The sequence below is a fragment of the Diadema antillarum genome, unplaced genomic scaffold (genome assembly GCF_040938485.1).
Source record: "Diadema antillarum isolate AM-2024a unplaced genomic scaffold, OU_Dant_1.0 seq00000541_RagTag, whole genome shotgun sequence".
Classification (NCBI taxonomy): domain Eukaryota; kingdom Metazoa; phylum Echinodermata; class Echinoidea; order Diadematoida; family Diadematidae; genus Diadema; species Diadema antillarum.
Window position 1 is genome coordinate 7,415 of NW_027271488.1, and position 24,888 is coordinate 32,302.

The following is a 24,888-nucleotide window of genomic DNA, read 5'->3' on the forward strand; positions in this document are numbered from 1 at the left end:
TGTAGTACACTGTATAGAAGTAAGAAGAACAAGAATGACAGTCAGAAATTGCTTGTGCTGTCGCAAGAGGAAGCTGTAGAAGAAGATGCCTTTGGGTCTGATGTGACTAGTGAGGAAGAGGAGGGACTGACAATTCCTCTTTCCTCTTCTGGTTAATAGGAGTAGCAGATTCGTCTTTTTCATTCTGTGGTCAAGGTATAGATGTGTGGAGCATGAGTGGCTTTTGCACTGCTGGAAGTTTTGCTGCCCCTTCTCCCTCTCTTGGGCAACATTCCTATTGGTCTCAAGAGTGTTCAGCAGGCTGTACAGTGTTGTAGCAGGTTTCAAACATCCCAAATTGTCAACGTTTTGTATCAGTGTTACTCGCTCATTTGCCTTCATCACTTTTACTCTAGTATACACACAGCTCCAGCTCTCTATATGCATGCTTTTTAATCTGAAGCCAACTTTAGTTGCTACATTTTTTCTCCAAGGCTCAGTTTGATTGAATACAAATCTTCTTTATTAATATTTCATTTTTGGCCAACGTCATGGCCCACCAGTTGAGAAGCACTGCTCTGATACGTTCATGCTCTGCATCAACTGCAGTGCCACTGTGTCGCTCCGTGATGGGTCTGTAAGGAAACTCGATGGGTCTGTAAGGAAACTTCAGTACCTTGGTATGTGAGCGGTAGACAAGGGTAAACATTGTGAACAGCATTGCAAACATGAAGGAACACTATATTAAACTTCCAAGATCACCATGAAAAATTAAAGATTTAAAAAAAAAAAATCTTTTCACCTCAGTCCTTATGAATTGATGAGGATGAGTGGCAACTACCTTGGGATTGAATATGGTATTGATACTGTACATTCCCCTGTGGATTATGGGGGATTGCTGAACAGCCATGAACCGTCATCTGAACAGCCAGTGTGTGGAAGTGCTGTTCATCCTAAGCATTTGTTTAAACAGAATGCAGTTATCATAGTTCACATCAGCATTATGTGCAGCAGCACTGTACCAGGGTGTATTTTCTTTTCTTTGCAATGGCATGTTCTTAGAAAGATGGAGATTTCTGCATTCTTTTTTATTCCATTATTTCCGTATATTCTGCTTTAATATGTGCACTCAGCTAGCCTCTGACACTTGACAAGAATGGCCAGCTACAGCAACGAGCCTCTTCGGAATCCAAACTTAACCATCAACAGCAAGGAGCCCTTCAACGCAGAGCCACCAACGGATGTTTTGCGCGAGCATTTTGTGACTCCCAATGACCAGTTCTACGTGAGGAACCATGCCCCCGTGCCAAATCTCGATGGTAGAACACACAGGTGTGTACTCGTACATGTTCAACATAGACCCGTGTCATTTGATGTGTCCCTTTAAATTCTCAGACTACTCTCAACTACCATGGGTACTCGCCATTCCATCCCACTCTCTCCTTTCAGTAGCTAAAAATCTTTCCAAATTCTTGTAGCATGCCCCAGCAGAGATATTTCATGTTTAAACAATATGCTCTTCTCATGTTTCTTCTCTGCATGATGACCTGACCAATGCTCTTCTCAACCTTTGCCAAGGTGCTCTCCCTCTATTGACAAATCAATGAAGAGATTAACTATACTATTGGCTTGTACTTGTATGGAAAGGGATGAAAAAGGGGAAACAATTTACCATTCACATTTACCTAAATTACTGTGAATTTTAACATTTACCTAAATTACTGTGAATTTTCAGAGTGTTTGTCATGGTATTTTTCACATAAACACAAGCTCACAATTATCAAGTATTGTGAGTGTGAATCTGAAAGTATTGACATCTTGCAAGCGTTACGTTTTGTCGTCCGTTAGTTCCAGTTGGCTTGTGAGGGATACATGCTGCACATACACTGTACATGTGAGCACAGGAGTCCATTGTAATATGCCATCAGAGGAGTGAAATTTTGCTGTATGATAATGATATTGAGAAAAAAGAAGTCTCATGGGATGCTTAAACGGGGTGCTACATATTTTTTTTACCACTTGCCCAGTAGGGCAAGCAAATTTTCAAATTGTTACAGAACACTTGCCCAGACATGAATTTTATTTGCCCAAAAAGAAAGTCCAAAGATATAAGAAAATGATATAGAAAATCACTTAAAAAGTCAAAGGCTTGATAAAACAAAATTATTTGAAAAAAACAGGACATGTGCAAAGTAACAAACTTGGTTCAGCAGAGTGTTGGTGTTGGATTGCGTTGAGACTTCTTCCGGTATGTGTCAGGAAGTAAAGGTGGCTTCAAAACATTTTGCTTGCCCAGTTCGGGCAAGCATTCTTTCTCATTGTTCCAAAACACTTGCCCGACTTTGATTTTTAACTTGCCCCGAGCAATCGAGCAAGTGCTTATGTAGCAACCCTGTTAAAGACTTACAGTACCTACAGTGCATACTGTTGTAGTGACTTTAGTCATGAGAAGAAACAAGCTGTTAAGGTAGCAAGGAATAGAGGCGATGACTGTTTAATGATGACGACAGGAGCATGAACTTGGCACTGTACCATGTGATAGTAAATATGACCTTGGCACATTGACAGGGGCAAGCAAACGTGGCTATGGCCTCATTAAGGCTTAATTACCTCCATGTATTTGTACATTGTAAACTGCCCTCCTGACATGTTCTACATTGTGTTTAAACGTACAGGTACGAAACAAATATTAAGTGATCTTTGTCCTTGAAGTTGATTTTATGAATTTCTACAACTAATCTGGACTCATCTTCCAAACTTCCTTTACTGATGAACTCTGAGCTCTCAGATTTAGAGATGAAATGTTTAATGTGAGAAAATATTGACATAATTGATGTAAAATTTCTGTACAAAAACAAAGACAGGCACACCACTTATGGCATGAAAGTCACAAGATCAATGAAAGTCTTTCACAAGGCCGGCGGAATGGGTGGGGGGGGGGGGGGGGGGGGGCAGTGGGGCTCGGGCCCCCCCCCCCCCCCCCCCACCTTTTTTTAAACCCGGAAGTACATGTACATAAGTGGCACTAAAAAGAAATAGAGATCTTGAGGTGTGAGCGCGGTAAGGTTATGTTTTTTTTTTTTTTTTCACTGAAGAAAAGAAGAAAGATGAGCTGAAGACCTTTTTTTTTGTTTTTTGTTTTCTTGCTTTTTTTTTTTGGTTGCTTGTGAGCTGAAGAAACCCAGAAGTGGAAGGAGAAAGAGCTGAAGACCGTTTTTTTTTTTTTTGCTTGTCAGCTCATGAAACCCGGAAGTGCCCCCCCCCCCCCCCCCCCCCCCCACTTTTGAAAACTCTCCACTGGCCCTGGGTCATGCACTCAAAGGTGCCATGTCAGAGTAAATGCATTTGGTTTAGTTTTGTTGAAAGTCAGCTTTTGATTCGCTGCCCTTATTCTGAATAATTTTCTCTTGCAGAACATAATGACATTCATGACACAGATTGCCTTTGAGAGAAAATTGACCTTAGAATCAAGATTTAACACACATTTTGTAGCAACTTACAAAGTATGCGATGGATCACTCACACATAACACGTATGGTAATATTTTCTGCTTTCAGGATAACATTTCTTGTTTGGCTTATATTGAAAACATTCTGACTTTTTTCCTTCATTGTTAACTATTTTGAAACTTCTAGGAGCATCAAAGACATCTTACACTAACACTGGGCAAGTCCGAGATAATGTGCATTCGTATGTATGGGACACTACAGATGCTTATACGGCCTGAAAAAAAGTGTAAAGGGCGTTTGATTACTGTAAAAGTGGATATCTTTGTGGGACTAATTTTTCGCGCTTGGCCAGGTAAGAAGAGTTTTGCATGTTTTTAATTCCGCGGAATCAAGACATCAGCTACTGGAACATATGGCAAGGAAAAATATTAGCATGCTTTTATTCTCATCCTAGCTTCTGGTTGCATGAAATGCGCAAAAATTTCCACATCGCGAAAATTTCCACTTTTACAGTATGGCGATACTTATCTGGGAGAAGAATAATCATGTAAAAAATGGCGACAGATGGCCTTGATAATCCTATTTTAGTAGAGAAAATATGTGCTGTTACATATGGGACAACAACAAAAACACATTATATTTCGAACATTTTTGTTTTTGTGGAGCCCACCAGAGGTGACGGGAGACTAAGAGATCGCCTACGGCGTCTGTCCATCCGTCATGTATCCGTAACACTACAAAGACTTGAGTAACTCTCCACTGAGGACTTCAATTTCAATCAAACTTGGAGGGAAGAGTGGTTATTAGATAGTGTACACATTTTTGCCAAACATGAAGGTCACCTGCAAGTAAAAGGTCACAAGCAGTGGTCAATGAACTTTAGAGCCCAATGTTAAATTTTTACGGCGTGTTTTGATTATGGCTCAAAACTTTTGATCCCTATGTCTGTTTGTGACCAAACTTGGATGGTAGATGTCCCCTGGGCAGATGAAGGTCACCACAAGGTGAAAGGTCACAGACAGGGGTCAACAAACTTTTAGGGCCCAATGTTAAATTTTTATGCCTCGTTTCGTTATGGCTACTAACTTTTGATCCCTATGTCCGTTTGTGACCAAACGTGGATGGTAGATGTCCCTTGGTGAGTTGAAGTTCATCACAAGGTCAAAAGTAACAGATAGGGGTCAACAACCTTTCAAATATCCTCATTTCTCCTTGACCACTGAAGCAAATCAGACAGGGTTTTCTGTAAGATGTGTTTAATAAGTTATAGTTCATTGGAATTATATTTGGATTCATTCACTATTTTTAAAGTGCTTGTTTTTGGACATACCATCATCTGGAGCTATAGGTATCTTCCATGGTATCCTTGGTCCCTGTTGTATGGCAATTGTTGACAGTTTGTACGATAGCAGACCCAGAGAAAAGACGCCAATACGTTCCTCTATAGATGTTTGAACTGTAGCTGGCCTTGAAGAGGACTTTAGATAACCTGTGTATGATCAACAATGTGAGTGTGTTGCAGAAACACAATTGAAATCATTCAAAGCATGAAGAGTTCTCCAATCCTTTTGCCTAACTTCACATTATGCAATCATTGAAAGCAAATCCTCCCCCGCCCCCGTACACCTAGATAACTATCTAAACATGAAGTCACCCTACATTATATAAGTCAATTGTCTTTGTTAAAGGGATCATATGTTTTGGTTGAGATGGGAGATTCAGATTTTAACTGTTTGCTAAAAAATTAGACTCCAGTTATGAAATAATTTAATATCTTGCAATCTTAAGAGGGATTCAAAGTTTATTCAATGAAAAATAGTTTTTAGATGGCTTAGATATCCAAAACCAAAGTGAAACAAAGTGGTCCTAATAAAAGTTTGGTCCCACCTTTATTAGGGTCTCTTTCCTTTTGGATACTGTAAAACATGATATATTCGCGGCATGAAACTTTCGCGAATTGGAGCCGACAGCCCTTTTCATGGCATGAAATTTTCACGAATTGCCACTGGTGTCCAATGCATGTAGTGTAGACAAAAACTTTCGCGTGCATTTTAATTTCGCGAATTTTGGCGCTTGCGAAATTCGCGAAATTAAAATGCACGCGAAAATTTCTCGTTTTACAGTACCTCAGCCCTTTCAAAACCAATTTTCATCAAATAAACGTTGGATTCCTCATGAAATTGTATTTTTTTTCAAATCTCATTAGAGGTTTCTTGTTATCTCACAAAAAAGGTTGAAAGCTGAAACCCCACCTCAACCAATGCTATGCCATCTGAAATGTTTGTTAAAATAGTCATGATGTGTTTATAATCATGGAATGTAAGTAGAATTGAACTATAATAGCCATGGGCAAATCAAGTCAAACTCTCATGATTGGGCAAGTTTTGTGACAAGAAACTAGCTGTTAGACAAAACCGGTGTCATGTTTACATTCTAAAAAAGAAAAAAAAAAGCAAAGAGGAAAAACAGCAACAACACTAGACCTGTTTGTACTTAACTGTCTATCATGCACCTTCAGTGACACACACACACACACACTGAGGGAGGCACTTTGTAATTCATTTTATTTTGACCTTCAGACGTCTATTTCTTGGCCAGAAATTGTGTCATTTTGAAAGTCTGCCCATGGATGCAGTAGATACAAAGTAGCCTTTGAGCATGTAATAGTAATTGAGAAAATAACAGCTTTTACAGTATTCAAACAGTTGCAAACACACATGCATACACACACACATACACACAGAAACACAAATATTGCCAAATGTTTATTGTTCATAACTTTAATGATTAACTTATCACTATTTGCCTTTTTTCTTTGTTTGTTGGTCTCTCAGGCAATATTTACAATTGTATTTCTTGGCCATTAATGAATTTTATGTGCAGAGTGCAGGTGGCAGGGCTTGTGCCACACCCCCTTGAGTTGACTGCAGAGCAGCTGAGGTCTCAATATGAACAGGTCACTGTTATGGCAACTCTCATGGTAAGAAACATGGCCATCCTTTTTACGTCTGGCACACAAGGTGCTCATACAGTATCAGTGGCGGATCGGGGGGGGGGGGGGGCACATGGGCTTGCTCCCCCTTTTATTTTTTGTTAAAACAATGGAGATAAGAAAAAAATGGGGGACATGTGCACCCCCTTTTAATTTTGCAAAGGCACCCCCCCCCCTTTACCGAATTCCTGGATCCGCCCCTGAGTATGTATGTACAGTTTTTGAAGAACAATGCCCATTTACTTTGGGAAGAACAGAATGATATTGAACAAGGAATTAATTAGTGACAAGATGCATATCATATGCACACACAACCACAAAAGGATAAGTTTTGAGAATACAAATGTGTTGAGTGATTCTTTGATCTTATATCTCTGCAATACTGTATAAAAAGTAGAGATCCATCTTTTAATCTTGCTTCATATTTTAGATAAATTGTGCAAATAAGAAGACTGCAAGGATGTGTTCAGTGGCAGTCAAATTAACGAATTGAAATAAAGTTGAAGTGACCTTTTGATAACTTAGTCTTCCTGTTGATTCTCAAGTTTGCTTTAGAAATGAGCCCTTATTTCCATGAGGTTAACATTGTTAATATAAACAGGTATAATGATTCTCAATGATTCTCAATATACATGAGCCTGCCAGTATTTTTGATAGTTGATAAAAATTTTGACCTGTAGGCCCAAGAACGTTGCCAGAGAGATCATGGTAAATGTGTCTTTTAGTTTGAATTATATTCTGCTGTTTTCTAAGTTGAATAAATTGCGAGAGATTGTGCAATGATTATATGTTTTAAAGGGAAATGGAACCCAAATATCTATGTAGACTGAGAGAATGCACCAATATTTGTAAATTACATCACAGAAGTTTGAGAAAAATGGGACAACTGTTGAAAAGTTACGAACTTTGAAAATTCAGATGCTGCCATGACTGGATGAGAAGACTGCTACAGTTCTTGATGTCACTGCAGAACAATTATTTAAAGAAAATTCCAAAGAATTAATTCTTTACCAAAAAGTGTGCATTCCCTCGGCTTGTTACTGACATATGTCAAGGTATATAATAAACCTGCTTTTTGAAGAGGTAAGTCAAGGGTCATTACTTATGCAGAAAAAAAAAATGAAAATATGTTCCATTTTCTTGATAAAATATCTTCCTTATATCATTCATGTGTGATGTCACAAAATACTGTAGTCTTCTCATCCAGCGATTGCAACACAAATTCATAACTTTGAACAGATTGATTTTCTGCAAACTGTCCTGTAATGTGTATCAACAAAATTGCTGTTTTCCCTCAATCCACCTTATGTATTTGGGTTTCTCAGTGTTGTGTAACTATTTGAAAGTTTCATCTTCCTTTTCCATGCAGTGTGCTGGGAACCGGAGAACAGAAATGGCGAGCATCAAAAAAGTCAGGGTGAGTGATTGACACAGGAGCTGCTTTTAGCAAGATTGTCCTATCATGTCAACAAAAGTGATTGATTGATCATATTTGTATGGAGTCAACATCTGTGGGATGTTTTAGTCAATACACTGACATTGTATCATGTTACACTGTTGCATTTGTGACTTGTTCTTGTTCAAACTGTCTCTGGTGTGCTCTGCTGTCAGCTGAGAGTTGTGAGTCAAGACTAGTCTCGGCTCTGACATCGTACACCAAACCAATATCAACCTGACTGTTGGTTTTGTACCAGCAACAGTATGTGGTGTTTCTAGTGAAAAAACAAAAATAATAAACAAAAGATGCCAATTTTGGGCAATATAGGCCAGAAAAGTCTGTATATTTATTTTCCCACAGGTTACACTTCTCTCGAAATATTAACGCCAGGTGATTAGTAGTTTCTTTGTGTCATGTTATAATGAACTGGACTAAATCTTTTACTCTCCCTCTCTCTCTTTCTCTCTATGTGAGATCCTACATACAAAAGTTGTGCAACCACATTTACATTATTTGGTTTGTATTTTTTAATACAATGTCTGTGTTTCATACGAGGGAAGGAGAAAAAAAAAGGCTTTGCTATGAGGGAGAGAAAAAATGTTTTTCACCTGTGCCTTTTTTTTTCATATATGTTTATTTGTTATAGTTGGAGAATTTTCAAAAGTCTAAAAATTTACTAGATTTACAGCTGATTCTTGATTTTGTTGTTGTTGCAAATTTGTGATACCAATGTTATTTCTACAGCAAAATTTCCCCAGAAATTCATTGATAATGGGAGATAAATCACTCATAACTGGATTTCTGACTAAACTCAGCTATTAAACTTGCCGTATGCGCAGTAGATTGTGGCTGTGGTTGTGAAAGATAAAAAACGAAATAAAAAACATGGACCCTCCAACCATGACTTAATTTCTACTATTGCTACCACAGCATCAGCTAGTCACATGTTAGAGTTAATATCTCTTACCATGGCATTGACTTTCACTTAAATATGTGACCGTGCACCTCAAAACGAACATAAAGTCGCACACACTGATTTTGCGTGAGGACTGAAAATAAGTGAAATGGGTCAACTTAGCCGAACTCGACTTTCTCATATTTTCTGAAAGAACGGGTCTTCTTTTACATTATGCTAAAATTTGGTATCATAAAACGGCCAGGAAAGTGTGTTTTTTTAGTAGTTTATCTTGAACATTTTTGGTAGAACAGTGTCATTAGGTGTGTTTTTAGAATCCCTGTTTCATTTCTGAAAAACCCTGTCCACACTCTTTGCTTTCAACTCTAATATCTTTTGAAAAGATAGTGCTACTGCTTTGAAAGTTGGCATTGATTATGGACAGAATGTGTTAATGAGGCATGCTTAATTTCAGTTTAATCTAATAATCCCTTCATTGTTGTTACTCTGGTGGTTCACTTCCTGTTTTTCGTCCCATTCATCGCACAGCCAGCACGGTTTGGTAAGGATTAAGCGCTTGAATAGACATTGTACTTCAGAGCCTCTTTTCTCAGTTCACACTTTTCCTGAGTTTGTGCTTTCTTTCCAATATTTAGATAGGTTAGGAGAGTCCATTTGATTTGAGTTATACATCATTTTAAAGCTTAACGTCTGCTCTTTCAGAATATGGTCTTAACTAAAAATTCATGTCTGGCGACTTTGTGTTTGTTTTGAGGTGCACTGTCACATATGTTGTCAACACAAGCATCATCTTTACAGACCCTTTTTAGGTACAGTTTAAGACTGAGGTGTACTGCTACTTCAACAGAAAGAAGAAAAAAAAAAGATTAAAAAGAGATCAGATCTGGTTTGTACAAGAAGCATTTAGAAAGATTTTTATGAATGATTTTGTTGCATTTTTGCACATCTGCAGGGTGTGGGTTGGGGTCATGCAGCCATCAGCAATGCTATTTGGAGAGGACCCCGCCTGCGGGATGTTCTTCTCAATGCTGGCATTGAAAAGGTGAGTTTTCTGTCTGTCTCATCTTCCGCTAATTGTTAAACATTAACCATGTGGTCCATGCTTTTGTTGTACATGTCTCATAGTTTGATATGTTAGCTGTGTATGAGAGTTAAAGATTAATTTTTAGTGAGCGCCAATATTACGATAAATTGAGCTGGAATAGAGTACTATCAGTCAGGACATTGGTGTTGTTGTTGTTTTTCTTTCTTTATTGATTTAATGTCATATTTTCCAAGACACAAGCAGGGTTACAGTAATATTGTTTCATTTTATCCTAATATTCTGGTAATGATTTTAATCTTGTTAAATGAGATCATTGATGAAATATCAAATGTTTGACCCAAGAGACATGGATTTTGTAATATCCAATTTTGCTCCCACATCAGCTGGAATCACAGTGGGAAGATCTCCACGTTGACTTTGAAGGGGTGGACATCTGCAAGGAAAATCGTGGCTATGGGTCTTCCATACCACTCATGAAGGCAATGTGAGTCACCCATGTAGGGCACAAGCCAAGCAATTTTATTGCCACTGTTCAAACAGACACACAATATACATGTAGTCAGACAGACAGACAGACAGACAAACAGAGTACATTTTCCAGCAGGTGGCTGAGAAGCCAATGAAGTAGGCTGTTTGAGGACAATAAGCCAATTCACAACTTGCTCATGAGTAGAAAATTGTCAGATGTAGAATCAGGCATGTTGGTTTTTAAATTCATTGAGATAGCCATCCATTATGTACAGTAATCCTTTGATATAAATGGGGCATGGCACTGTCAGGTTAGCACATTCACCTCACAGCAAGTCCGGTACCAGTGGGTTTTTGGTAATATTGATAGAAAAAGGTTACAAATGCATTTAATACAAAATAATGAAGAGAAATGCCTGCCAAAGTGTAAATTGACAGACCATTCTGGTCAGTTGGTCTGTATGCAAATCCATTCTTTGTTTGAATATATGAATTCCATTACTGTTACTCCGGGCAAGCTTATGCATTATGTTGCTTTGAAAACAAGTGAAGTGGCTATTCAAACCAACTGAGAAAAATAAAGGTCATTTGTACCAATGTGCACATCAGCTAACTGTGAACTGGCTTATCCACAAGTTGTGCTGCTTGTGTTTAATTCTGTAGCATTGTAGCTGCAAGACAGTCATAAGTGTACCATTGTTGGGGGAAGATACCATGCCTTGTTGGGCAAGGAGCACAAACTTGTGTTTGCTTAGAATTGATGGATGAGTGTTTGATTTATGCCATTTACATGGGACTTAATGACACTGTCAAGTGCTTCAATTACATGTAAGGTGATAAACTCCAAGAACCAGTGGTAAAATTGTGTACGTGCAAAGCAAGCTATCGACTTCTCTACAGACATTTGTCACATACAATGTTACACGTACGCACAAAACACCCTTAAAAGAAACAAGAAGATAAGTGATACTGACTGATAACATGGAAATCATTAAACCAGAGGGATAAGTAGTGAAGCAAATAAGTGGCTATGTTGATATTGATTGTCGCTCCCCACAGTATTGTCAAAGTCCTCTTTCTTTTTGTTTGAATATTTGTTGTGCAGGGACCCAAGGGGTGATGTCATCATTGCATTGGAGGTGAGCATTAAGGAGACATTTTCATTTTTAGTATCATGCTGCCTTGTATGAAAAAAAACAGAAGAAAAATCAAAGTTGAGTAATGTAGTTAGACTTTTGGTCAAAAAATTGGACTCTGGAAAAATTGTGGATCGTAAGAGTTACAGAGAAAGACAAATCAGCAACTCTCATTCTTCTCAAATATTTGGCACAGATAGAACTTATCTGATGAGGAGGGTATCCTGCATACATCACAGGGAGTTGCCAATTTGCCACACTCTGTAGTTGAACATTTCATAACTTTGATTGTTTGTCTTACATTTTTCCCCCATGTTTTTTTTTTTCAGATGTACTTCTGTAATATTTTTTTTGATTTGTTTTCTTTTTTATTCATACAATGTAATACCAGGAAGGAAATTCTCTTTAAACTTTTGTCCACGTGGTATGCTGCATGTCAAACATTAACAGAAAGTTGTGTGTGTGTTTGTATGTGTGTGTGTCAAGATGCATTGTTTAGCACTGTGTTCACTTCAGATGAGGAGCCATTCAGGGTGTTAGTAGATGTAGGGATGATTTCAGAGATAGAGTGCTGACTTCTCCCTACTACACTCCACTGCACTATACTGTGAATATCGAAACTTCCAGTAGTAGCATTTACCATCATGGCTCCACGCTGTTTCAGGGCTGCCAACTCTCACGCAATTCAACCAATTTTGACTGTCTCACTCTGATAAACGAAATCTCACGCTAAACCCCCCAAATGGAATGTACATGACTACAAAAATAAATATATCTCTAAATTCTCTGATATTCCAAATATCGATATGCCCAAGCCCAAAATTTCGAGATTTTCCCGCGCGGGTGTAAAGCTTAACCAATAATAATCGTTTTCGGTTCGCGCGCAAAGACGAGCTATTGCAATGGATTACGATTGGTGTCCACCTATACCACGTGAGCGTAGCATGTACTTTTGGCAAATTACAGTACATGTATGGCTATGACGTGTGCTGTACATCGCTTTACATACACTGACTGTGTACGTAGTACGTACGTATGTACGTACGTACGGCCGCACAGCAGGCCGGCAGGCGCTAGCCAGGAGGTCGCTCCGCTCCCTCGCAGTGTCTCACGCCAAACTCTCACTCAAGGTTGGCAGCCCTGCTGTTTCATAGTTCAGGATGTTGTACTTTCTTTGTGTGTGTGTGGGGGGGGGGGGGGTATTTTAAAGTGGATATATGTATTTCCAAAGGAAATCTTGACTGGACATGTTTATCTTTTAAAGTGACTGTCATGCAATGTCTGATAAGAACACACATAGGCCAGCTATTTCTTCAAGCAATGCATAACATGGCAGCCATCTGCATTTTTAGTTGTTATATATAATGATATCCAATAGTTATGTTCTTCCATAATGCAATTAAATCATACATATCTTTGTTTTGAGATAATTATTGGTTGTCTATGTTCAATATTATTCTTTATTGCATTTGTCTCTTCCTGTCATTACTAATTTCATGACAATATTTTGTTGTAACAAAGCGAGCATCACGGTACTTGCAAAAAAGTACTTTCTTGAATAAAGTCCTTCCTTAGATACGGAAGCAAATAAACTGCTTTTCATGACAAAGATGAAAACAGAATTTCGTATTTACATGGGAAAGAAATTTTTAATTTTATGAAATAAGATCTGCTCATTGATATGAACTGTCAGGGCAGAAGATTTAGTTTGCTGTTATGGGTTGTTGTTTGTTTTTTCTCCCCAAAGTTGCCCAACAAATTGGATTTTGCACTTTGCAATCATATAAACCCAGGTTCGTGATTACAGTGTCCCATTAAGGGTTTATGCCAAGGACAAGCCAAACAGATGAGCTTCCCAGCGTGATGAGGTGTTCCAAACGTGAGGTCATAATGACCTAGTTTCCCCTGCTCTCTCTCTTACAGATGAATGGCTCTGAGCTGCCACGTGACCATGGATACCCAATGCGGATGGTGGTGCCAGGGATTGTGGGAGCCAGGTATGTGCTGGACGTTAAAGACCTTGTAAATTGGGGATCCATGGGTTGCCCTATTCATTTGCTACCCACCGTGGCTCTTAAGTTACGCACGACTTGAAAACGACTGGTGATCAGTTCTGATGTGCTATATCATAATTCCGCTCAAGAATTGATCATCGGTCGTTCTTAAGTCGTTCGTAATTCTAAGGACAGCTTTATGAAACAACCCCCCCTCCCCCCCAAAAAAAAACAAACAAAATAAAACAAACAAAACCCCCCAAAAAAAAAAAAAAAAAAAACACATACACACACACACACCATCATAGCTAAAGCCAAAACAGTGGGTCTATTAGTACCATTATTTGAATCAATAAGTATATAAGCGTAGCTGTCAGCAGTCTTTCGCTCTTTTGATGTGTTGCAAAAGCTTGTCATTAATGGCCTTGAACTCACATTAATAGCTAGAGCATTTGATCTATAAATCAATGTCGCTAGTGTTTGTGTGCGTGTTTTATCACTCCACTGCCAGTCTTCATAAATTATAGATCTCTACAAATGTTCATAATGCAATTTATGTACCAACACAAGCAATTACAGTAGAGTGTCATATCAGAAATCATTCATAAGATACATACAAACTAGCAGTAAATTTTTCATGAGGGTAAAATGAGTAGTAGTGTATGTGACAGAATTCCTTCAGTAGGTGATTTATAGGGGTTAGCCAGACATGATTTTGTGTTGGCCCATGTTGCCGTATGTTTTGAAAGTCACATAAAAAGTGGAACAGTTGCAGGAAATTTAGGAGGGAAGAAGCAAAGTAAACATGAATAAGTCAAGTGGGTGTCAGAGAAAGCAAATATTGACATAGTGTATGTTGTGCCAAGCATCCGGCAGAAAAAGTGCTGACTGCAAATTGTAGCATGGTTACTTTACTCTGCAAACACAGTAACTTTTGATGTTCAATCCTTGTATTGCAAGTAGGGAAGTTTAAAGATATCATCTGGGAGTAGTTTAGGAGTTTCTTTACTAGGGGTTCGTGTTCAAGCGCTCTCCTAAAACCTACCATATCACATTGTATCTGTGCCAGAGGAATACTCAAATGCTCCCAAAGTGTACCACACTGTTCCGTACCGTACCAGAAGTGGACCACTTCCAGATGAGCTCCAAAAGCATACTGCACTGTACCGTACTGTGCCACAGAGTGCTCAAACACACAAAGTGGTCCAAAAGTGTACCGTGCCAGCCGTTGACATGAGAAGAGTGCATGTATAAACACACACCAGTGTCCCTAACAAAGAGTTCATTCTCTTTGTTAGGGAAACCTGTATGTAGCATATAAAGTGAGCCAGATGCATGACCCTGATGCCACAAAACTTGTGATGGTTCTGACTCGAGTCCGAAAATAATTTGTGAGATATATTATCACCACAAAGAGCTTGAACGTCCCCATTCTAGCATCATACGGTGCCGTACGGTTCAGTTCGCTTTGGAGTGTGGCCCGAGTGCAAGCTTAGGCAGTGAGCTACAGATAGCTGATCTCCTGTCATGTATTGCTGTTGTTAAATGAGCATTACGTAAATCCCACAGTAAATAGATCCACAGCAAGTATGGTTTATAATTACCTCCGCCAAGGGAGGAGGTTATGTTTTCGTTATCGTTGGTTTGTGCGTTCGTTTGTTCATTTGTTAGTTTGTCCGTGTGCAAAATAACTCAAAAAGTAGTCAACGGATTCTGGTGAAACTTGCAGGAAAGGTTGAGAATGACACAAGTGACAAATGATTAACTTTTGGTAGTGATCCAAGAATTTTGGGGGAATTTATGGAGGATTTTTGATATTTTGGCAGGTAGGGTCAGTGAACTTGAGGGTTCAGGCGTCGCGTATTTGAGGTTTGCATGCGCACACCTAAGTGTGTGCTCTAGTTTCTGGTAGGGCGAGGCGCGCTGTGCAGCTGAGGGTTTATGACGTAACAAAGGCATCTATATTGGGACATCGGGTGATTTTTCAGCATGTATACTGTACCTATGGGTGGAAAGCACTGATCTCTATGGAAGAGGTCAAAGAGCTTTTCCCCAGTGGTGGAGAGGAGAAAAATCTCTTTGGGAAGATATCGTGGAAATTAGCTGCTTGGCGGAGGTCTGCGCTCTCAGAGTGCTTTTCTAGTTAGGGAATGCCACAGTGCGATTTACGTTATAGCAAATCTGTGTGAACAGTTGGATTGTTGAATAGTATTTTGTGATAATCATTCGAAATTTTAGGCTGAATTGCATTTAATTTTACGACATGATGCAGTACACTGTCATAGTAGCTGTGAATGAAGCTTAGAATACACATGCATAATGCACATGGACATAACTGGTTTATCTGCAAACTGACCATTAACTGGGAGGCACCAGAATAGGTTTTCTACACACATTGTCTGCTAGGTTAAATATCTGGTACACATATGTGTTGTGAGTGGGCCATTTTGTAGCCCATTTGTAGCCCTTTTTGAAGAAATAATTGACTGTGAGAAACATTAAGCGATAACACACTTGATAATCACATCAGAATGTCTTCTAACTTTTTGATCACAATGGGAGGTTTTTGTCATATATTTGAATGTATTTATTTATATTTTTCTAACAAGCTTTTCTTCTTTCTTTCTTTTTTTTTGATTGCTCCAGATCGGTGAAGTGGCTAAAGTCAATCTGCGTCATGGCCCAAGAATCTACAAACTACTACCAGAAGAGGGACTACAAGCTGTTCCCACCCCATGTAAGTCAGCTGATATATTGAGACCGTCTTCTCTGTGAGGCACACAGTAGCCATTATTGATGGTTTCCATGGTAACAATGATGATGGTGATGTTGATATTGAGGATGGCAGTGATGGTATTGGGTCATGGTGAGGATGATGTGCCTAATAGTGCTAATGATCAAGACTATTAAAAAAAATGTTTGGCCTAGTTCAGATTCTCAAAATTGACTTTGATGAAAAGGAGGGATGATTGAAAACAGTTATGATTGGTGATATTGATGACATACGTGATGTTGAAGATGATGGTGATGGTGGTGGTGGTGGTGATGATGATGATGAATATGATGGCGGTGGTGATGATTAGGAATGTGATAATAGCTATCATTAATGTGGTGATGAGGATACGCATGAGGAAACTAATGCTGACACGGATGTCTTTGTGATGGGACGTGTGAGAATCAGTGATAAACAGCACCCTATTTTGATCGGTGGATGTTTCTTCACAGGTTGACTGGGACACGGTTGACGACTGGTGGGACAAGGCCCCCGCCATTCAGGAGCTCCCAGTCCAAGGTGCCATCATCCAGCCCAAGCAAGGGGAAGCAATCACCACAGGCTCCCCCTACACCATCAAGGGCTATGCCATCTCTGGAGGTGGCAGAAGGTGAGGAACTGTAATACCAGCAGGTGCTTTGGCAAGTATCGTCAATGGGAGCTCAAGCCTCTCGTAGTTCTTGGAAAGATGCTCGTTGTGCCAGTAGGCATGCTACATTCTTTGACTGTTAGTGAAAGCGTGATACTTCCAAGAATTCAATTATTACCAAGTTTTCTTACAACAGTTAAAGTGTAAAATCTGATAGCAAAAGCAAAACAAAAAAAAAATAATAGAGATAATAAGAAGAAGCAAAGGATGATTTCCACATCTTAGTAGCTCTTTTTCGGTCCTAACCTTGATGGTGCCATGTTTGGTCATGTATTCTTTTGCTGTGCTTGAGCCCATGTGAAAATTTGATGCTTCCAGAAATAATTCTTCTATTCTTGAAGCAACTGGAAGATGTGTAAAGATTTTGATATGGCGGGGAAAAAGAGAGAAGAATCCAGGATTACTGTATATGCCAAATATTTTGCGAGGTCTTTATTTTTCGTGAATTTCGCGAGTCAGCTGGTATTCACGAAATCAAAGACACACGAAAATATTGACTCTAATGCCGGTATGAATGTGACGTACGCGTGTACATTTTCCCATTCAGTACAGGACTTAACGATCGCGAATTTAACCACTCGTGAAATTGTCAGGAAATCCCGAATGGCGAAAATTTAGATTCGCGAAATATATGGCGTATACAGTAGTTAGTTCTGAAAACAATGCTGTAACACCACTCACGCTTCCCTCGCTTGTTGGGACTTGTGATTACAACAAACATTAATGGGTCTGTCTCAAAGAACAGAAGTAGTCATAGGAAGTGATGTGTGTCATTCAAGGAAATCCCACTACCTTCTTATCACAGCAAAAGCAAGCACTGAGATGTTATTAAAGCCAGTTCATAATTCAACTTTATAGGCATGAGCAGAAAAAGGTTATTTGCACTCACAGGCACGTCTTGGCTTTTAGATTCACCGAGATAAACATCTGTGATGTAATGATTATACATGTATCCTTGTAATGGTGCTTACCAGTATGTCCACCCAACAGCAAAAAAAAAAAAGTTAAGAAAGCCTAGTATTTGGTAATATTGATGGAAAAAGTTTGTTCATGCCTTCAATCACTAAACAATGAAATAGAGGCATTCCAAAGTGTTAGATTGATGGACCATTCTTGTCACCTGTTCTACAAAAGTTAATTCTATGTGTGAACGTGAATTCCATGAATTGTTACATCGGGCAATCTTATGCATTATGTCACTTTGAAAATGAGTGAAGTGCTTGAACCAACTGAGAAAACAAAAGGGTCATTTGTGAAATGTGCATATGAGTTTACAGCTGTAATTACAAACTGACTTTATTTGACTCTCGGGAGCCTTCAATGAGCCGTACTAAGAAGCGAAACTTGCAGAAGCTCAGTGTCAAAGTCTGATGTTTTTTTATTCTATGATTTTTGTTTCTATACTAAACTAAAAGATACAAAAGAATCAACCAGGTTCTAATGGTTGAATCCTAAAGAGCATTACTGAGTTTATTATGGGATTTGCTTGTTTTGTTTTGTATTGTTTGTTTATTTATTTATTTGTCTTTTGCTGCCCTTGTTGTCTTCAACACAATGGCCACTGCTCCATTACAGTTAAAGGTCTGTTTCTGATCCAACAGAATTACTCGTGTGGACGTCTCGCTGGACGGTGGCAAGTCCTGGGAGATAGCGCGGCTGTTTTCCAAGGTGAATGAGTACCACGCCAAGAACAAGACCAAATGGAGCTGGGAGTTCTGGGAGTTTCCCGTCCTCGCCTTTCCGTCTCCGTGCGAAGTGGTCGTCAAGGCATGTAAGTTGCTCTCACGTTGTGATTCCACCATGGGTTTCCGGCATTCAGAAAATATACTTTTGCATATCTATGCTCCACTTGAGGAGAAAGAGAACATTGATTTATCTTGTTTGTTTTGTATTACTGGTATACTGTACAAGCTGTTATTTTTGCAAGGGTTTAATTTTTGCGAATTTCGCGAATCACTGTTGGACCGTGAATTTAAAGGCGTAATTTATCATTTGCAGATGAAACAAAAACCCAGCATCAGTGCTTTAAAATAGTTCTAAAATGTGAGTTAGGGATAGAAACAACCACTCTGAAAACTTGAATCGGTAAAATCAATGTTAAGTATTGTGAAATATACAAAATGTGAACAATAGTTTCTGAACAAAAAATTTCCAGATTAAACCATCGACAGTTATGGTTTAGTGAGAGAAAATACTGATATCTCCAGTCTTTATCAGGAAAATTTTATATGATAGGATGTTTTGTGGTACAACAGACCTACACATATGCAATGAATGTCAGATCTTGAAATTTTTTCAAATCACTGTTCCCAAAAGTAAACAGGACCTTTAACAACACACGAAAATGTCGCCATGTGCTATAGGCTACCAGTGCACTTGCAAACCTCGGTGTTAATTCGCTAAAACGACATCTCGCGAAAATGTCCGTGACCTGCTCATTTGCGAAAATTATCTATGCGCAAAAATAACAGTTTATACGGTATGTCTGATTGTGTGTGTAATCCTTTAGAGAACAAGTTTCAACAGAAATATAATTTGAATGTCTAGAGTGCAGAAAAAATGAAATATGTACATGCGGACCGGACTTATTTAAAAGTGAGTCTTTCATTGAATGAGCAGGACTTTCAGTCTTGCCATGTCTTTGGCTTTCACTCATAATATTGGGTGGGGGAAAAGAAATGGCCCTATCACAAACTGAACTAAGTGTTTCAATCAAAACATACGAAAATCATATCTTTGTTCTCATTCCTATTCTTTTTTTTTTTTTGGGGGGGGGGGGAGGGGGAGACAGGCACTGTATTGTAGTGGATAAGGCTCTTGACTTTCAAACGGAGACCTCAAGTTCCATTCCTGCCAGGTGCTTTAATTGACAAGACGAGCTGGTTTTACCTCCGATGTCTAAATATTGAATGCCTGAAAATGCTGGGGTTATGATGATGGCAGCACCCTGTGGAAAAACAGTGCTAACACTGAAGAGGATACCGTGGATGAATAAGGCTGTAGTTATCACTGTTGTTGTTATTATTGTTTGTCCCCGCCGAACGAGTTCGAGCAGGGGACTATGAAACGGGCTCCGTACGTGTGTGTGTCCGTCCGTCCGTGCGTCCGTCCGTGTGTCCGTCCGTGTGTCCGTGTGTGCGTCCGTGTGTGATCAAAATGTTCAAAATGCTACTCCTTCGCCATTTCTAACCCGATTTTGATTCTGTTTGCTTTATATGATAGCACTACATGGGAGCTTTGAAACTTCTATACAGAATTTCAGTTGTGACCTTTGACCTTGACCTTTGACCTATATTGTACATTTTGCTTCAAAATGCTACTCCTTCGCCATTTCTAACCCGATTTTGATTCCGTTTGCTTTATATGATGGCACTAGGTGAGGGCTTCAAAACTTCTACACAGAATTTTGACCTTTGACTTCTTTGACCTTTGACCTTGATTTTTGACCTATATTGTACATTGCCTACAAAATGCTACTCCTTCGCCATTTCTAACCCGATTTTGATTCCGTTTGCTTTATGTGATGGCACTAGGTGAGGGCTTCAAAACTTCTACACAGAATTTTGACCTTTGACTTCTTTGACCTTTGACCTTGATTTTTGACCTGTATTGTACATTTTGCTACAAAATGCTACTCCTTCGCCATTTCTAACCCGATTTCGATTCCGTTTGCTTTATGTGATGGCACTAGGTGAGGGCTTCAAAACTTCTACACAGAATTTTGACCTTTGACTTTTTTGACCTTTGACCTTGATTTTTTTTACCTATATTGTACATTGGCTACAAAATGCTACTCCTTCGCCATTTCTAACCCGATTTCGATTCCGTTTGCTTTATGTGATGGCACTAGGTGAGGGCTTCAAAACTTCTACATAGAATTTTGACCTTTGACTTCTTTGACCTTTGACCTTCATCAAAACTTCTACACAGAATTTTGACCTTTGACTTCTTTGACCTTTGACCTTGATTTTTTTACCTATATTGTACATTGACTACAAAATGCTACTCCTTCGCCATTTCTAACCCGATTTCGATTCCGTTTGCTTTATGTGATGGCACTAGGTGAGGGCTTCAAAACTTCTACATAGAATTTTGACCTTTGACTTCTTTGACCTTTGACCTTCATCTTTTTACCTATATTGTACATTTTGCTACTAAATGCTACTTCCGGCGGGGACATATATTACGCACCGCGTAATTTCTACTTTTCCTTGTTTTCATTGTTGTTCTTGTCACCGTCACCATCATTATTTTTATTATTTTTCTGGCAGGGGACGAGGCCAGCAACACCATGCCACAAGACTTGGCCCAGATCTGGAACCTGAGGGGGGTCATGAACAACTCTTGGATCCGTGTCAAGGTCAACTCGAAGTCACGTTTTTAGACATGGGACAGCCAGGCTGACTGAGAGTGAGAGATGGATGGAGCACATTAATGGAAGTTTTCTTGCGAATGATTCAAGTATTTGGGCAAATCATTCAAATCAAACTTCTCTCATCTACATTATAAATGAGGAATATATTCTCAAAAGAGAGGGAGAGAGAGAGAAAAAAAAAAGAAGGAATATATTCTTTAAAGGGAGGAAGAGAAATAGAGAGAGAATAAAATCATATATTTCAGGCTTATGAGCCTCAACATAGAAAGATATGTTCATTGGTGATTTATATGCTTGAGCATAATGCATTGAGAATGCATGAATAAAGTTGTATCATGATGCTGTTGATACAGCAGGTAGCCACTATTTAGCATCACCTTGGGATGGATGATGCCATCCGGCTAAAGCTTTCTTCCGTGTGAGTTGCTTCCCAGGAGGATGTTGCCATGACAACAATGAACAAGAGTTGGTCCAAAGCCTCTTCACCTAGAGAATCTACCCTATTCCTGGAAAATCTTGGCAATAAACTTGATTTTACTTGGTGATTTTACTAGCCATGAAATCTAGCAATTGTAGTTTTTAAATGTCAAAGCAGCATCAAACCCGAGAGGTGCTTTTAATGAATAGGCAGTGATTCTCTGTAAATCCCGTAGAGAGATTTTGCTCCTTCCTACATGTGCTTTACGTGGATTGAGTAGCACTCTTGTGTCACTATATGTTTTAACTCTTCTTTTGACTCGTACACAGAGCATTCATGCGTGTAGTGTTTGTTTTAATCACAATTATGTGTGTTTAGTGACACCCAGAGGAGCTGCTTTCTTATACCTCCTGTTTTTTTTTTTCTGTCTTTTCAGCATGCACAAAGCATGACAATCATTAGGCCATCAAATCAATGTGGCAGAAGCATGGCTTTCAGATTGTGAATAAGCTTAGAATTATTCTGTGCACGATGTTAAAAACATTGTATCTAGCCATATTTTTCATCATCTATTAAAGAGATGTGAAATCAGGTAAAAGTACTGGTACTGCTGATTTGAAGCAGATGTCGCACAATGTGAAGTGATATCATTACTCAGAGAAACAAACAAAAGCTTGCAAATAAGCCCCTGGCTCTCAACTGTTTGTATGCTTAATTATTCTCCATAATCAGTAGTTAGAATATGTACTTGCTGTATCAATGTACTATGCTGTTCCAATCTTGAAGAGTCACGAATAGACTCTTGAGCCTCGGGTACATATACCATGTGGCATAATATATTACAAGGAACCATGAAATGGTCATGTTTGTATTATCTGTTATGTACTCGTTTTGCTGCACATTCATCATATACACTTTACTCCATTATTATTTTGCGTCTTGATGTTTAATCACCTCGCCAAACCAAAAAGTATCTGGGCATGTCTGTGGGAAATTTAACCTCATTCCTTATCACTTGTCTATATCTTAACACTGACTAGCTTTTATTCTACTAACAAGATTGCCTATATGTCTAGTAGGTTATGTATGCTCACATGAGAGGTGGTCTCTAACCTATTGATGTTTAACATCTTGGGTACAGCTCTCATGAAACTTGTCTGTAACAGCCAGAAAATATCACTATCAGTTGTGACTCCTCATGTCTTGGTCCCTGTCAGCACCTACATGATATTTCCTTCATTCAGTCAACCCACCACAGTCCATGTCTGAGTGAAGGGAGTGCTGGTTTGCGTTCAAACTTGGAACGAGATCCCCACATATAGGCCTCAGAAACACGACGCACTCTGAAATCCTGCACACTTGATTTGTAGACTATGTGATAGCTGTCGCGAGTCTCTCCGCCTACTGACGTTCAATTTTAGCAATGTGAGTCACTCCATAAACCAATGTTGGTATCCGCACACATTGCACAGCATCTCATGTCCGTTTGTCTGATCATGCATGATCCAGTTTATCCCATGCCAGTTGTGTGCTGTGATTCATGCAATTTATACTCTATAACGCTATTTGACAAGGGGAAGTGACAGCGAACAAATGTTAATCGATATCCTGATGATTATGGAAATTAAATTACAGTGTATGTCATTTTGCATCAACCATTTTTTTTTTCTCATGTGCGTGAAAATCTTACGTTTTTAAAATGATGGCCATGTCATTTTCATTTCTACTCTTATGGAAAGTAGAGTAAAATCTTGTAAAGAGAACAGTGAAATAGTTCATGAAAATTTGACATGGAAGATGTTTAATTGTAATATAAGATAACTTTCTTATTTTTATGACTGATTGTGCATAAACGTGTATTAATTTTATTGGTTAGTTGTACCGTACAATCAAAAGCAAAAAGTGAATCATCCACCACTAAAGTCCACAACTTGCTGAATTTTCTTCCAATTTCATGGAAACATGCGCTGTTCAGTATGTGTGTGATGTGACTTCGGTACAAGAGTGGCATTCCACTGATACGTAAATGGAATTACGTAGAGGATTCAAAGAGTATAATTAAACAGAATTTCTCTTGATATGCTGCTAGAATATATATTTTTCAAGTTCAAACAAGTTTTGTGTGGAGGTTTTGTTCATTAATGTCTTTACTATTAAGGTAGTTATCCTTGGTTGATGCTCTCTCTTTCTCATTCTTTGATGAATGGTCATATTGCTTGAGGGAATATTTCGTTGTCATAGGTACATCCAGGCTAGGGCAAATATCTTGCTTCCTGTTCCAAAAGATTGTGAAAATTTATAATAGTTGAAAACCCTTCAGTGTATCCATGGTATGCAGGAGCTCATGCATTGAATAGAATTTGACTTTTCCAGTATTATCCAAGGCATTGGACATTCATGTTTTTTGTTCTTTTCCACTGACTTCTTTTTTTTTTCCATGTGTTTTTTTTTTCACCTAATGTCGCTTTTGTAGTTTACAGAAAAAAAAAGAACAACGACTCTGCTGTATTCAACGTATGAAGTCATGTATTTGATCCAAGTCCAATTGATGAATTGACATCTCTCAGGCATGATGCTGTATTCATGCAATTGTTTGGTTTTTGTGTTACACTATAGATAGAGAGAGAGAGACAGATAAAAACAACAACAACAATATGATTAGATAGATAGTCGTTGTTTAGGGTCAAATGATGCAATGTCAGAACAGTATGATTTCAATGATATGAAGGATTCAAGAGTTTATTACTGCCATTCTTACTACTTGGATGTATTTCCAGAAAGTAGCACACCATTAACATGTATCAGTACAGGATTGGTTTTTATAATAATGTGCTTTTCCTGTATGTTTCCATACCTGATCAGCTCTCTCTGATTTCAAAATACCAAAGAAAAGCATGCGTGTGAAATATCAGAAGTGTATGGAATATCTTCATACCAGATTTTTACCTCCGCCAAGGAAGTAGGAGGTTAAGTGATCATCGGCGTTGGTTTGTCTGTCTGCAAAATAACTCAAAATCAGTGGCGAATCCAGAGAGGGGCGCAACCGGCTCACGCCCCCCCCCCCCTTTATTTTTCGTGAAAAACAAAAGAAATAAAAAGAAAAAATATGAAATGAAACCCGGAAGTGCCACCAGAAATATTAGTCACCCCCCCCCCCCCCTTTTACAGAATTCCTGGATCCGCCCCTGCAAAATGTTGTGAATGGATTTGAATGAAACTTGCAGGAAAAGTCGACAATGACACAAGGAACAGATTC

The 24,888-nt window shown here is 38.8% G+C and overlaps 1 protein-coding gene across 1 annotated transcript; it reads left to right on the forward strand.

The window, feature by feature from the left end:
- Positions 1-1,124: 1,124 nt before the first annotated feature.
- On the forward strand, positions 1,125-23,539 carry LOC139734686 (sulfite oxidase, mitochondrial-like). The gene is made up of 11 exons (XM_071645480.1): positions 1,125-1,311; positions 6,312-6,408; positions 7,790-7,837; positions 9,727-9,816; positions 10,203-10,303; positions 11,393-11,426; positions 13,347-13,420; positions 16,064-16,154; positions 16,643-16,800; positions 18,441-18,610; positions 21,111-23,539. Exons 1-11 carry the CDS (start codon positions 1,136-1,138, stop codon positions 21,221-21,223), a joined length of 1,152 nt encoding a protein of 383 aa, XP_071501581.1. The 5' UTR covers positions 1,125-1,135; the 3' UTR covers positions 21,224-23,539.
- The last annotated feature ends 1,349 nt before the right edge of the window (positions 23,540-24,888 follow it).

Excerpts from the sequence above, each read along its gene's own strand:
- LOC139734686 (XM_071645480.1), top strand. The coding sequence starts at position 1,136 with ATGGCCAGCTACAGCAACGAGCCTCTTCGGAATCCAAACTTAACCATC. Across the intron at positions 7,838-9,726 it reads CGAGCATCAAAAAAGTCAGG|GGTGTGGGTTGGGGTCATGC; the intron begins GTGAGTGATTGA and ends GCACATCTGCAG. Across the intron at positions 10,304-11,392 it reads ATACCACTCATGAAGGCAAT|GGACCCAAGGGGTGATGTCA; the intron begins GTGAGTCACCCA and ends TTTGTTGTGCAG.